General features: G+C 46.6%; 1 protein-coding gene across 2 annotated transcripts in view; it reads right to left on the reverse strand.

The window, feature by feature from the left end:
• PER3 (period circadian regulator 3) overlaps nucleotides 1-12,397 on the reverse strand; it is a 46,332-nt gene extending 33,935 nt beyond the window's left edge. For both annotated transcript variants that reach the window (XM_088458921.1, XM_088458920.1), the window contains exons 1-2: nucleotides 12,131-12,397; nucleotides 682-1,222 (exon numbers count right to left, since the gene is read on the reverse strand). In XM_088458921.1, the coding sequence (XP_088315047.1) occupies nucleotides 682-974 (293 nt within the window). In that variant the 5' untranslated portion in view covers nucleotides 975-1,222; nucleotides 12,131-12,397. The remainder of the gene's footprint in view (nucleotides 1-681; nucleotides 1,223-12,130) is intronic.
• Nucleotides 12,398-13,590: the final 1,193 nt, after the last annotated feature.

Here is a 13,590-nt window from a genome sequence, read left to right on the forward strand (position 1 = left end):
GCAGATGATGGGCGTTCAGTGTGTATGAACGACCATCATCTGAAGATATATCTGCAGATCGAGTGATCTGCAGATATATCTGTCAGGTGTGTACTCACCATTACTAACCAGCTGATCAGGAGGGATCCCCTATACCTCAAAGTGTGGCACTGCTTCCAATTACAAGTCTAAGTAGTGGCAGAGGAAGGATTGCTAATGAGAATTGGAAAGTCACAGGTGAAAGTATAATGCTGCATACACACATACACGATTTTGGTATCAACGATTTTCTGAACGATTTTCTGTCAGATTTTTTAAAGTGTAATGAATGATTTTTTTGAACTACAAACGATTTTTGCATATTCCCTTAATGAAAATCGTTGAGTTGGTCAGTCTGACTGAACTACAAACGTGAACACGCATGAATGATAATCGTTCTTCGTTTTAACTTAGAAAGTTTTATCAACGATTGAACGATAATCGTTCAAAAAATCGTTGTGTGTGTATGCACCTGTATAAAAAGGCCTGTCAGCAGGGAAGTGAGCAATGAACTGGGGGAACTTCGATGGATCCTAGGAGCGCCGGCATCAATATACGCCATACAAAACATATAGTTTACATTTTGAATGGCTTTTTTTTATTATTATTATTACATCTTTCATATTTTAAACAGTCGTTTTTCTTAACAATCGTTAGTGTTACCTGTTATTGCTGCTTCCTGTAGATTTGCTCGGTCTCCGGAAAGTACAGTTGATTGATCTCCTAGGTTCATTAACATGGGAGTCTGTTCCACTGGACTCATGCCCATTACAGTCATTGCCGCTAGAGTCGTGCCCGTTACAGTCATTGCCGCTGGAGGTCATCTCCATGTCTTCATGGTGCTCAGAGTTCTGCTCCTCGGACGCTTCACAGTTAAAGCTTTTATCAGGAGGGCTATCCTCCGCGGGCCAGTTCTCATTCTGCATCAGGCCTCCAGTCTGCGTCTCGGCACTCATGATAGCGGTCGTCGATTATTGACTCTCCGCCCAGCTTACCATGGCCTTAAACGCCGATGAAGAGCCTGATCGTTTGGTCGTCCTGTAGGGGGCACTCTTCTCAGGTCTGTAAATGCGATTCTAATCTTTCATAAAGGGCTGAGAGAGCAAAACGGATTCAATGGAGATCGCAAGGTCTGTGGGGTTAGTGTTTCTGCAGAATTCCAGAATCCCTGATGGAGGAGTTCACAGCCGGCATATTACATTACCTAAAAATAAAACAAAAGTAGGAGTTTGAATAAACAAAGTAACTGATAAATATAAAACGCACGTAACGTATTGGTCAGTGTTACTCTAGGATGGGAGAAGAAGACGACGAGCACTGCAATGCTGCCCATCCACTTAACGATGCGGGGGGGGACGGCACGATTACGATGCCGTCGTCTCCCGCGTTCAGACATTCAGTGAATGCAGATCAATCATCCCCGAACATGGCAACCTGACGGCGGTCGTCAGGTTGACCGTCATGTTCGGGTGATGATTGATGTTAAAAACGACCAGCGGGCGCGCGCCTCGCTGATCATTTTTAACCTTTTACTGCCCAATTTGTGGGCAATTACCAAGCGATAGAGCGATAACGACCGTCATTACCGCTCCATCGCTAGGTTTAATTGCCTAGTGGATGGAGAGCTTAAGAATTTCACAAGACGCATATAGGTGTGATGCTGCCAGCTACTGTGTAGTGTACGGTGGATACTTTCTGGCCTCAGGATAAAAGGGCTTAGCAGCTTACAGTCATTCATAGCGGTGATCCTCGTCTTAGCTCTCCCCTCGCAGCTATTATGTAAGTGAAAGCTAGTAAAGGCCAATTAGAATAAAGCAAACTTGCGCAGGAAGCGATTTTTAAACGCTGAGCTACAGTGAATCAGCAAAACGCAGATGCAGAATTTGCTTCAATGGGATTTGGTCTTCATAATAAACTGCTTAATAGTATTAGCCCCTCCCTTACATACTCCATGAAACAAATTATGAATGGAACGGCACTATAACCGGTCTGCCGGGAAAAGTAATCTCAGGTATCTGTGCCAGAGCCTCTTATTAGTTTATTTATTTTGAAAGTAAATTTGTCATTTGCAACAGTAACTGAACATACTAAGAAACTGCTGCCATCCTACACGTCACAAGTCCATTTTATAGCGTGTCCTGATGGCAGCGCTGAGAACTTTCTCCTCCTCCTACTAATCTTTGCTAGAGAGAAGATACAAAGCTGCCCTGAGGCTCCGTGTAGCCCTGGGAGGCCCCCTTTTGGCGCGGTTGACAGAATTGCAGGTTACAGTTTTTAACACTTGCTTACAATGTCTCCTGATTACAGATACATATAGGTGTCTCTCATTGATTAAAATGTGTTCATTACTGAGATTTAAGGGTAATGTATCAAGTACTCATGCAGCCCCAGAGTATATTAGGTGGCCTATTGCTGCTTTACAATATCTAGTGTCAGAACTCTTTACACTATTGATGCGTCACTCACTCGTCTAAAGTAGAATAACTGCAACAGATTGTGGGAGTAACGCTGGTTAGATGGGACATTAGTGTTGGCAGATTAGGTAGAAGCAGGGTAGGTGAGAATAGCGCAAGTGTGAGTGGACATAAAAAAGTGTTATTTGCATCAGTGGAAGTAGGGTAGGTGTGAGGTGGCATTAATGTGGGTGTAGGGTAGGGGTGAGGGTGCATAAATGTGTGTGGAATAATTGTGGGAAGGAATTAGTATTTATAGTCTAAGGGGGGCATATTCAATGTAGAGCGAAAAGTCTGTGCTGGACTTTTCGCTCCACATCGGAGGTTTTGACGTGGATAAAGTATTGGGCGCGTGCCCGCTTTATCCCCGTATTCAATTAGGAATCAGCAAAAACGGGACACGGTGGAAGGGTAAGTATTGAAGACATGGGGGATCACTATGGGTACACCCCTTTTTGCCTGCTGAAGGGAGTCAGGGTTTTTAAATAGCCGCCGCAGGAGCATGAATGCGCCTGGAAGAAGGTGGTGAAGAATAGCTCTTAGCTTTTTTTTCTGGTGGGGGGGGGGGGGGAAATAACTATGGCCATCAAATTTGGGGTACATGAAAAGGAGTGCAAGTCCATAAAGTGATTTTTTTAAATTCTTCAAATGCACCTACCGCATACTTCGGAATTCAATTTCGCTATTTTAGAAGGGAGTTCCCCATTTTTTTATTACCCCCAAAAGTAAAAAAAAATTTTTGGGGTGTGCTGATTTTTTTTTTTTTTTACATTTTTTGACACAGATTATTTTTAGGGGACACTCCCAGGGGTGCAGGCTATTTTTAAGCCTGCACCCCTAAACAATAATTCTGCACTTTTTTTCACCTTGTAAAACATGGTGAAAAAAGTTATCCCTTTTTTTTAACAAAGACTTTTCGCACCGGTGGAAGTAGGGTAGGTGTGAGTGTATTATTGTTAGTATAGGTGGGAGTGGGAGTAGGGTAGGTGCGAGAGTACATTAGTGTTGGCAGTATCGGTGGGAGTAGGGTAGGTGTGAGGGAGTATTAGTTTGAGTAGGTTAGGTGTGGGGGTAGTATAGTTGGGAGTAGGGTAGGTATGAGGGTAGTATAGGTGGGAGTAGGGTAGGTGTGAGGGTGTATTAGTGTGAGTAGTATAGGTGGGAGTAGGGTAGGTGTGAGGGTGTATTAGTGTGGGTAGTATAGGTGGGAGTAGGGTAGGTGTGAGGGTGTAGTAGTGTGTAGTATAGGTGTGAGGGGCATTAGTGTGAGTAGTATAGGTGGGAGTAGGGTAGGTGTCAGGGTGTATTAGTGTGGGTAGTATAGGTGGAGTAGGGTAGGTGTGAGGGTGTATTAGTGTGGGTAGTATAGGTGGGAGTAGGGTAGGTGTGAGGGTGTATTAGTGTGGGTAGTATAGGTGGAGTAGGGTAGGTGTCAGGGTGTATTAGTGTGGGTAGTATAGGTGGAGTAGGGTAGGTGTCAGGGTGTATTAGTGTGGGTAGTATAGGTGGGAGTAGGGTAGGTGTGAGGGTGTATTAGTGTGAGTAGTATAGGTGGGAGTAGGGTAGGTGTGAGGGTGTATTAGTGCGAGTAGGGTAGGTGTGAGTAGGGTAGGTGTGAGTAGTATAGGTGGGAGTAGGTTAGGTGTGGGGATAGTATAGGTGGGAGTAGGGTAGGTATGAGGGTAGTATAGGTGGGAGTAGGGTGGGTATGAGGGTAGTATAGGTGGGAGTAGGGTAGGTGTGAGGGTGTACCAGTGTGGGTAGTATCGGTGGGAGTAGGGTAGGTGTGAGGGTGTATTAGGGTGAGGGTGTATTAGGGTGAACAAGCACTAGTATGGCTGGTGTAAGTCAGAGTAGTGTTCAAATAAACCAAGTTTTGCAAAACCCAACACTAGGTCTTATTTGTCTGGGGAACATGACACACGGTTTTAACAGGAAAGCAATACAAACCGTAATGATCATAATTAGACTATTAAACAGTCAAACAGGATTCAAAATGTCTGGTTATCAAAGTTTCTATATTTATCAATGGGACAGCTTGACTTTACCGTCATTTCTAATTCTCTACGTAGACTTCCCATTTCTATTTTATTTTCCTCTAAATGGGTGAGATGACGGCACAGCGCAATACTAAAATAAATACAAAAGCATAAGCGAAATGAGTGGGAGTTGAAAAGCAACATGAGCTGTATCTAATTATTAGGTTTGTTGGGGAATAATGGGTAATTCAGCAAAAGTAAAAAAAAATAAACACCACATAATTACGAACATTGAATAAAAAAAAAAACAAACAACTTCCTAGACTATCAGGAGAGATAAAAGAGAACGTAATTATCTTGCTATTAGGGCTCGCTGTTGTCCTACTGCTTTCAGGATATTTTTATCCGCACGTACTGTAACACTATGTAATGGGCATAGTACAGATGAGAAGTTCCTTTTATCTTGTCGGACAACACACCCCCTGGCTGAACGTACTGTACCAACGGCAGCAGCCCAACCTCCTGCACCTAAATCACAAACACAGTTGCAGCCACCTGAGTTTTCTGAGAGTTACAGGGAAGTTCAGAGTACACTGCCAGGGGATAAAGTGCTGTATGTTTTGCTTCATAACAAAATAAAACAAAAATATGTGGTAAAATATTTTTACGTGCACAAATTCTCTACATACATAGACACATACGTACGTACGTACATAACCTCAGGATGTAATCATGTTATTGCAGAATATTTAAAACAACGCTTTTCTGTAATTCAACATGAGCAATATACAGTGTAAAGCTGGGTACACATTTGACGATATGCAAACGACGCCATAGTCGTCCTGATTTCCCGGACAAGTGATAAAAAGTGGGAGCGTCTTAAAGACAAACCCCCTTTTCGGTCGTGAGTGCGCCGGACCTAGAACGAACACTAGTTACCCCTCCTTACGTGTAATAATACAGGGAAGTGATCTGAATGACGGGGGTCCTCATCGGCGCCGCTATTAACTGGATAGGGCGCCAATCTGGTTTTGCAAATTATGAAGGGTAATGGGCGAAGCAGGTCCAGAGATTTAATGATCGTTACACATGATAATACATCTCCCCCAGCGTCCCTTACATAAAAGCACACCCCTTCCCAATTAACAGCTGCAGCCTGCCATCTATGTGCACACCCCCTTCCTAAATTCTCGCACCAGGAGTTTTGTCAACCTGAAACAAATATGAGAGGCATATCAGGGACGGCTTGGGAAATGGAGGTTGGGTTAAAAAAAAATACAAAAAATTTAAGAAAATTAAATACTGCGCAAATAATAGGGCAATATATATATATATATATATACATATATACACACACACATATATACACATAAACATAAAAGAATTCCACATTAACCTTTAGATATACAAATCAGTTGTGTATAAAGTGTATAAGGAGTGCTCTGAAGCTCCCATGATTAACCATAAAATAACAAGAACAGCACGCAGAAATCTCATGGCAATAAACAATATTACCTTTATAGGGAACCGAAAGTTTCACAAATGCTCCGTGCAGGATTTGCAAGTCATAAAAAATACTATTCTATGTCTGAGGATTACACACATACCCTTCACGTGCTTGGCCGTCTGCACTGGGTACTAACTTGAGGACATATTTGTATGATGACAGAACAGAGAGAGTACACTAGTACAAAGTGTTCAGTATAGCACGTGTTCACGTTGTGCCATAACGCAACCTACGGGTAGGACACAAAGCTGGCAGCCAGTCAGAGGCTGAGATTTCCGCCTACCAGATCCTGAGCCAGGTTACAGTAACATACACTACTAATGGGATCACAATGCCAGTACCAAGCATTCAAATATTCCTAACACATCTACAGATGTGTCCTCATACATCTAGCCTCAATACATGACACAGTGCCAAGAGGAGCTTGTTAACGCAACTGCAGCAAAGATGTGCAAGGTCACATCTGTATATGGCACCAAGCCTCAAGATTTAAATTACAAAAAAAAAAAGACAAAAAAAGTTATTTTGTAACTTTCACAAAAGTATAAGTAGATATATATTCTGTTCAAGTAATTCTGGGCCTGACCAAAGGTTTAGTGTATTATAGGTACAATAAAGAGAGTTTCCAATTCATTCAGCTTCCGAAGATGGTAGAGACTCTGTAACACCCCTTTTCCACCAAAATCCTGGGTCTGTCTCGGGATTTGGAACACTGTTCCAAGCTGGGTCAGACCCGGGGATTTACCCCATTCTCACTGCAGAGCCGACCTGGTTGCAGCGATGGCACTTGGAGATGAGGTCATCACCAAGCGCCGGAAACTCCAGCTCTCCCCTGAACGCTAGACCAGAGCGGACCGGTGACCAGGGGAGGGGTCCTTTCGGGAAGCTGTAATGTCACCGCTGTCACCATGGAGACGAGCAGGAAGAGATTACAGCTCCCCGTATGAAGCGGGGATGGGGTAAAACCGGACCATATGGGGAGGTTCCCGGTGATGACAGCTGTTCCCGGTGATCACAGCTGTTAGACAGCTTCCAAATAGCACCCAAACAGCATACTGTAAAAGGGTCCCAGGTTGGAAGTCCCGGGTTACCTGTGTAAAACCCTGCTCGAGACTCGGGAAGAAATACCAGGTCAATTGACCCAGGATTTTTTCCTAGGAGCCTTTTCCACTGAGTGGCTACCCATTGACACAGCAATTACCCGGGTATTTTGGCCAGTGGAAAAGGGGAATTACTGAAACAAGTCAGCAAGGACATTAAATGCTGGACGGGCCCTTTGCCTTTTCATGGTTTGTCTTGGTATAAAACATCAGTGATAATAAACAATACAAATATTTTCGTATTACCAGCACCGAGGAGAGCTGCCTTTATCCCTATAGAACAAAATACCGAGCAATCACTCACCGCCACACATAAAACTCAAAACGGCCCTGAAATACAGGACTTCTATCATGGTTTTGGTTTTTAATCTCCTTTCCTTAAACACATTATTCCAGACTACAATTTAATCAGCTTTAAAACCAATTGTGAGATTGTTAAATCAAAAATGACAAAAGAAACAAGGCAAATAGATTTATTCAAAACAACAACAACGACTAAAACGCACAAGTTGGTATAAAGTAGTTTACCACGGCCACATAAGCACTAATGATCGGGAGACCAGAGAATGAAATTGGTCATCTCTGGAGATTAAACAAGTTACAAATGGGAGGTGGACTGGAGGTGTGAACTGCCCCCCCCCAAAAAAAGAGGAGGGTGCAGGTGACTTGGGAAGGAATATATTTATTTCTTGGAACAGATTGAATAAGATGTCCAATTACCTAGCTGCATATCACATAGTAATATCTGAATGTACAACAAAGTACTATACACTTACTACCGTGTTTCCCCGATAATAAGACACTGTCTTATTTTTTATTTTTGTTAACAAAAACACCATAGGGCTTATTTTCGGGGTAGGTCTTATATTAATTTTGACAGCAGTGACCCTTATGCAGGCCCCCTCCTTGCAGAAGTGTCCCATATGCAGGCCACCCCCTTGCAGAAGTGCCCCTTATGCAGGCCCCCCCTTGCAGAAGTGCCCCTTATGCAGGCCACCCCCTTGCAGAAGTGCCCCTTATGCAGGCCACCCCCTTGCAGAAGTGCCCCTTATGCAGGCCACCCCCTTGCAGAAGTGCCCCTTATGCAGGCCACCCCCTTGCAGAAGTGCCCCTTATGCAGGCCACCCCCTTGCAGAAGTGCCCCTTATGCAGGCCACCCCCTTGCAGAAGTGCCCCTTATGCAGGCCACCCCCTTGCAGAAGTGCCCCTTATGCAGGCCACCCCCTTGCAGAAGTGCCCCTTATGCAGGCCACCCCCTTGCAGAAGTGCCCCTTATGCAGGCCACCCCCTTGCAGAAGTGCCCCTTATGCAGGCCACCCCCTTGCAGAAGTGCCCCTTATGCAGGCCACCCCCTTGCAGAAGTGCCCCTTATGCAGGCCACCCCCTTGCAGAAGTGCCCCTTATGCAGGCCACCCCCTTGCAGAAGTGCCCCTTATGCAGGCCACCCCCTTGCAGAAGTGCCCCTTATGCAGGCCACCCCCTTGCAGAAGTGCCCCTTATGCAGGCCACCCCCTTGCAGAAGTGCCCCTTATGCAGGCCACCCCCTTGCAGAAGTGCCCCTTATGCAGGCCACCCCCTTGCAGAAGTGCCCCTTATGCAGGCCACCCCCTTGCAGAAGTGCCCCTTATGCAGGCCACCCCCTTGCAGAAGTGCCCCTTATGCAGGCCACCCCCTTGCAGAAGTGCCCCTTATGCAGGCCACCCCCTTGCAGAAGTGCCCCTTATGCAGGCCACCCCCTTGCAGAAGTGCCCCTTATGCAGGCCACCCCCTTGCAGAAGTGCCCCTTATGCAGGCCACCCCCTTGCAGAAGTGCCCCTTATGCAGGCCACCCCCTTGCAGAAGTGCCCCTTATGCAGGCCACCCCCTTGCAGAAGTGCCCCTTATGCAGGCCACCCCCTTGCAGAAGTGCCCCTTATGCAGGCCACCCCCTTGCAGAAGTGCCCCTTATGCAGGCCACCCCCTTGCAGAAGTGCCCCTTATGCAGGCCACCCCCTTGCAGAAGTGCCCCTTATGCAGGCCACCCCCTTGCAGAAGTGCCCCTTATGCAGGCCACCCCCTTGCAGAAGTGCCCCTTATGCAGGCCACCCCCTTGCAGAAGTGCCCCTTATGCAGGCCACCCCCTTGCAGAAGTGCCGCTTATGCAGGCCACCCCCTTGCAGGCCCCCTTGTGGAAGTGCCGCTTATGCAGGTCCCCCCCTGTAGCAGTGTCCCTTATTGCAGTGCACTTACCTGACTCGCCGCCGTCCGGGATGTCGCTCTCACCTGCACGCTGACTGGATCTAACATGATCCAGCAGGCGCGGCCGCACAGGATCCTCAGCGCCCGGGTGACGTCATGACGTCACCCGCGCACTGCATGACTGGGAATGCTGGTCTCTGCAGCGTTCCCAGCTGGAAATGAGTTCAGGTAGGTCTTATTTTCGGGGTAGGGCTTAATTTGGACCGGGTTTCAAAATTAAGGGTAGGTCTTATTATCGGGGAAACACGGTATTTATAGAACCCCAAACATGTTACTCTAGCTGCACAGAGCATATGGGATCTTTCACTCCCCATAGGAGCTTACAGTCTAAATCCCCTCAACATGCAAAGAAATTTTGATCCATTTTGTCCCAAAGCCAATTACCCTACTGGAATATTTTTGGCATTTGGGAGGAAACAGTAGCACCCTGGAGAAACCCATGCAAACAAGGGGAGAAAACACAAACTCCACACATATAGGGCCTGGATAGCTATAAAATCCATAATTTTTATATAAGAATGTGGAAGAAACCTATGAGAGGGAAAAAGTTGTATTTTATTTTGGTTTACAGCATCAGCTTTGCTGACTAGGCGCTGAAATGGGACACATAGGGGTCTATTTACTAAGCTGTATTAGGATATAGAGTGAACGGCGATATGGTACCAGCCAATCAGCTCCTGTCACAGCCTGTGACATGACAGTTAGGAGCTGATTGGCTGGTACCTTATCAACGTTCACTTCATCTCCTAACACAGCTTAGTAAATAGACCCCAAAGTACTGTATATAATTGGAGTAATGAAAATTCTGCAAAAAAAACCCGCTTTCCTCTAAGGGGGACACTGCAGTTACATGAGACGTCTGCGATGCGACATTCCAGAGTGGCACACCGCACCCAGCCGCCATTGCAATTTTCTTCACATGACACAGAGGTGAGCAGGAAAAATTGCAATGTTACAGCTACTATATTTTATCAAAGTATGAACTAAATGCCAATGTTTTGTTATGGGGAGTGCAGAGCTGCTGTGATTTTTGTTTAAAGAATGTGGTCACATTTGGAAACAGTTACTAAATTCAAGATCATTCACAACTATTGTTTTATCCCCAAAACATTAATTTCTCATTGATGCATGTACCCGCAGGAGGGTCTAAGCATCCAGAAGTGGAGAGATGGTAGGGAGGAGCTACAGCATGTGCAGCGCAGATAGACTGTGGACTTAGAAAAGCATGTCTGCTTCACGTGAATTGCTAAGCTGAGAGTTTCCAATCAGTGGAGAACCAATGGGGAGAGCTGACAGCGTACTCGCACTCTCATTGGCTCTGCAATGAGTGCCAGTCTCCTGCATGTGTTTGCTACAGAACACTACAATCGCTCAGCTTCCAATCCTCAGCATAAACACAGAAGCCATATTTCATCCTCATTGAAAGCCTAATTTTGTTTGTTAGATCCATTCGAAAGCATAGCCACCACTAATATATCAGCCACAAAGACTGCCTAGCACATTTCCAATCAGCATGCGCCCAGCAAACGTGTTACTAACAGATCAGACAGTGATACAATCGTCTATACATCAGCTATCACTGCAAATAGGCAAACATTTACAGTGCAGCATAGAGGAGGGGTGTATAGGGGGTAATATGCAAACATTTACAGTGCAGCATAGAGGAGGGGTGTATAGGAGGTATATACCATAACAAATAAGATGCATCAGGTTGCATAGGAGTAAATACATTATTATGGTTTGATGACTGTAGCAACAACATGGCTGCGCATTTGTACCCCAGGTGCTGGTAAAGCAATGCTTTGGGACATAGCTAACCAGGAAGGCCAGGGTAGCCCAGTGGGCATGTTTGTCATGTGCCCTTTCCATGGAATCCACATGATCCAGTCACCTTTGCAGCCCCTCTGACATCCTGAGGGATCACACAGTAGGGAGGGGATTGAGCACTTACAATACCACCTCCTACCCTGTGCAAGCGCAATCTGTCACCGCTTGTTGTGTTTGCAAACATCTCACTAGGCACATGGGATTTTGCTATACACATGTGCTACAGGGGATAAATCCATGCCCATTGTCCAGGGGACTCAGGAACAGGTCACACAGAAATGCCATGTGCTGCAATAACACAGCTAAACCAGTGTATCACTGCACACACAATGGCAGGGTCACATAGCCATACAACAACTGCTCCAACAATGTGCAATCACTGCCTGGGCACCAGCTCCCAGTGCCGTAGCCATGCATGAGAGAGGCACCCATGGTTTATTGCAATAAATTATATATATATATATATATATATATATATATATATATATATATAAAATTCTATAGGACTTCTGTGAGCAGGATTATCTCACACTGCCCAGTATAATGCTCTCTGTATGTTATTACATATGTAGTGGTGAAAAGTTACTGTGCGGACAGTCAGGAGATTGCCCATTGCTATACAGAGGGTGGATGTGCAACTACATATAAACATATATGGAGTACACGTAAAGCAACAACAAGAAGAACATCAATTAACAATAATAAGAACGACAGTGACAACAATAATAATAATAATACAGTATATAAGAATAGTGACAATAATAATACAATATATAACAATAAGTGACAATAAAATATATAATCAATAACAAGTGACAATAATAATAATAATACAATATATAATAAACAATAAGAAGTGACAATACAATATATAACAATAAGTGACAATAATAATACAATATATAATAAATAACAATAATAAACAACAACAGTGACAATAATAATAATACAATATATAATAAATAACAGTAACACTATAACCAGAGCTGATGGGCCAGCAGCACTCACACAGGTGCCAGCTCCCCGGGCGTCTCATGCTGTCGCTAAGGCCTCCTCTGTAGTACCCTGGCCGCCGGTACAAGAACTCCGCTCCCAGTCACTGCCCGATCCCCGTGTGACTCTGCATCTCCCCGCGGCCGCCAGGGAACACACACCGCACATTCCCCGTGCAACGTGACAGCGCACCGCCCACTGCCCTCCTATAGGACGGGCTCTACAGCGAGCCGCACGCTGATTAGCGGAGGCGTGGCCGGGAGAGATTGTGCGAGGCGACCATTGGCGCTACTTCCGGGATGCGGCTGACAGTCACCTGTCCGTGCACGTTATGTACAGGCTGCGAGCAGCTACACAGGGGCGTGGCGAGGAGAGCCCGCCCACAGGGGCGCGGCCTACCTGACTACTGTCACTATGTGCTTTCACCATTGTAGTACTAGTCAGCGGAATAGTGACAGAACCGTCTGTATGCCCATCCCCACTTACTGACCCCACCCTGACTGCCCATTCCCCCTCACTGCCCACACCCTGACTGCCCATTCCCCCTCACTGCCCCCATTCTGACTGCCCATTCCTCCACACTGCCCACATCCTGACTGCCCATTCCCCTCACTGCCCCCATACTGACTGCCCATTCCCCCTCACTGCCCCATCCTGACTACCCATTCCCCCTCACTGCCCCCGTCCTGACTGCCCATTCCCCCTCACTGCCTGCCCCCATCCTGGCTGCCCATTCCCCCTCACTGCCTGCCCCCATCCTGGCTGCCCATTCCCTCTCACTGCCACAATCCTGGCTGCCCATTCCCCCTCACTGCCCCATCCTGGCTGCCCATTCCCCCTCACTGCCTGCCCATTCCCTCTCACTGCCCCCATCCTGGCTGCCCATTCCCCTCTGCCCCCATCCTGACTGCCCATTCTCCCTCACTGCCCAATCCTGGCTGCCCTTTCCCTCTCACTGCCCCCATCCTGGCTGTCCATTCCCCTCACTGCCCGCATCCTGACTGCCCATTCCCTCTCACTGCCTGCCCCCATCCTGTCCCTCTCACTGCCCCCATCCTGGCTGCCCATTCCCCTCTGCCCCCATCCTGACTGCCCATTCCCCCTCACTGCCCAATCCTGGCTGCCCATTCCCTCTCACTGTCCCCATCCTGGCTGTCCATTCCCCTCACTGCCCCCTTCCTGACTGCCCATTCCCCCTCACTGCCCCCATCCTGGCTGCCCATTCCCTCTCACTGCCCCCATCCTGACTGCCCATTCCCCTCACTGCCCCCATCCTGACTGCCCATTCCCCTCACTGCCCCCATCCTGGCTGCCCATTCCCCTCACTGAATTGTTGGATGGGAAGACTTGTGCCTTGTTTTACATGCACGTACCAATAATACAATTTGCGTTGCAGGAAGAGATTCTAAAATGACACTTACCAGGTGTATAAGGTGCATTTATGGCTGTCTTGTCAGGTTTGTGTGCGATCGCAG

The sequence above is a fragment of the Taudactylus pleione genome, unplaced genomic scaffold (genome assembly GCF_031769625.1).
Source record: "Taudactylus pleione unplaced genomic scaffold, aTauple2 ptg000871l, whole genome shotgun sequence".
Lineage (NCBI taxonomy): Eukaryota > Metazoa > Chordata > Amphibia > Anura > Myobatrachidae > Taudactylus > Taudactylus pleione.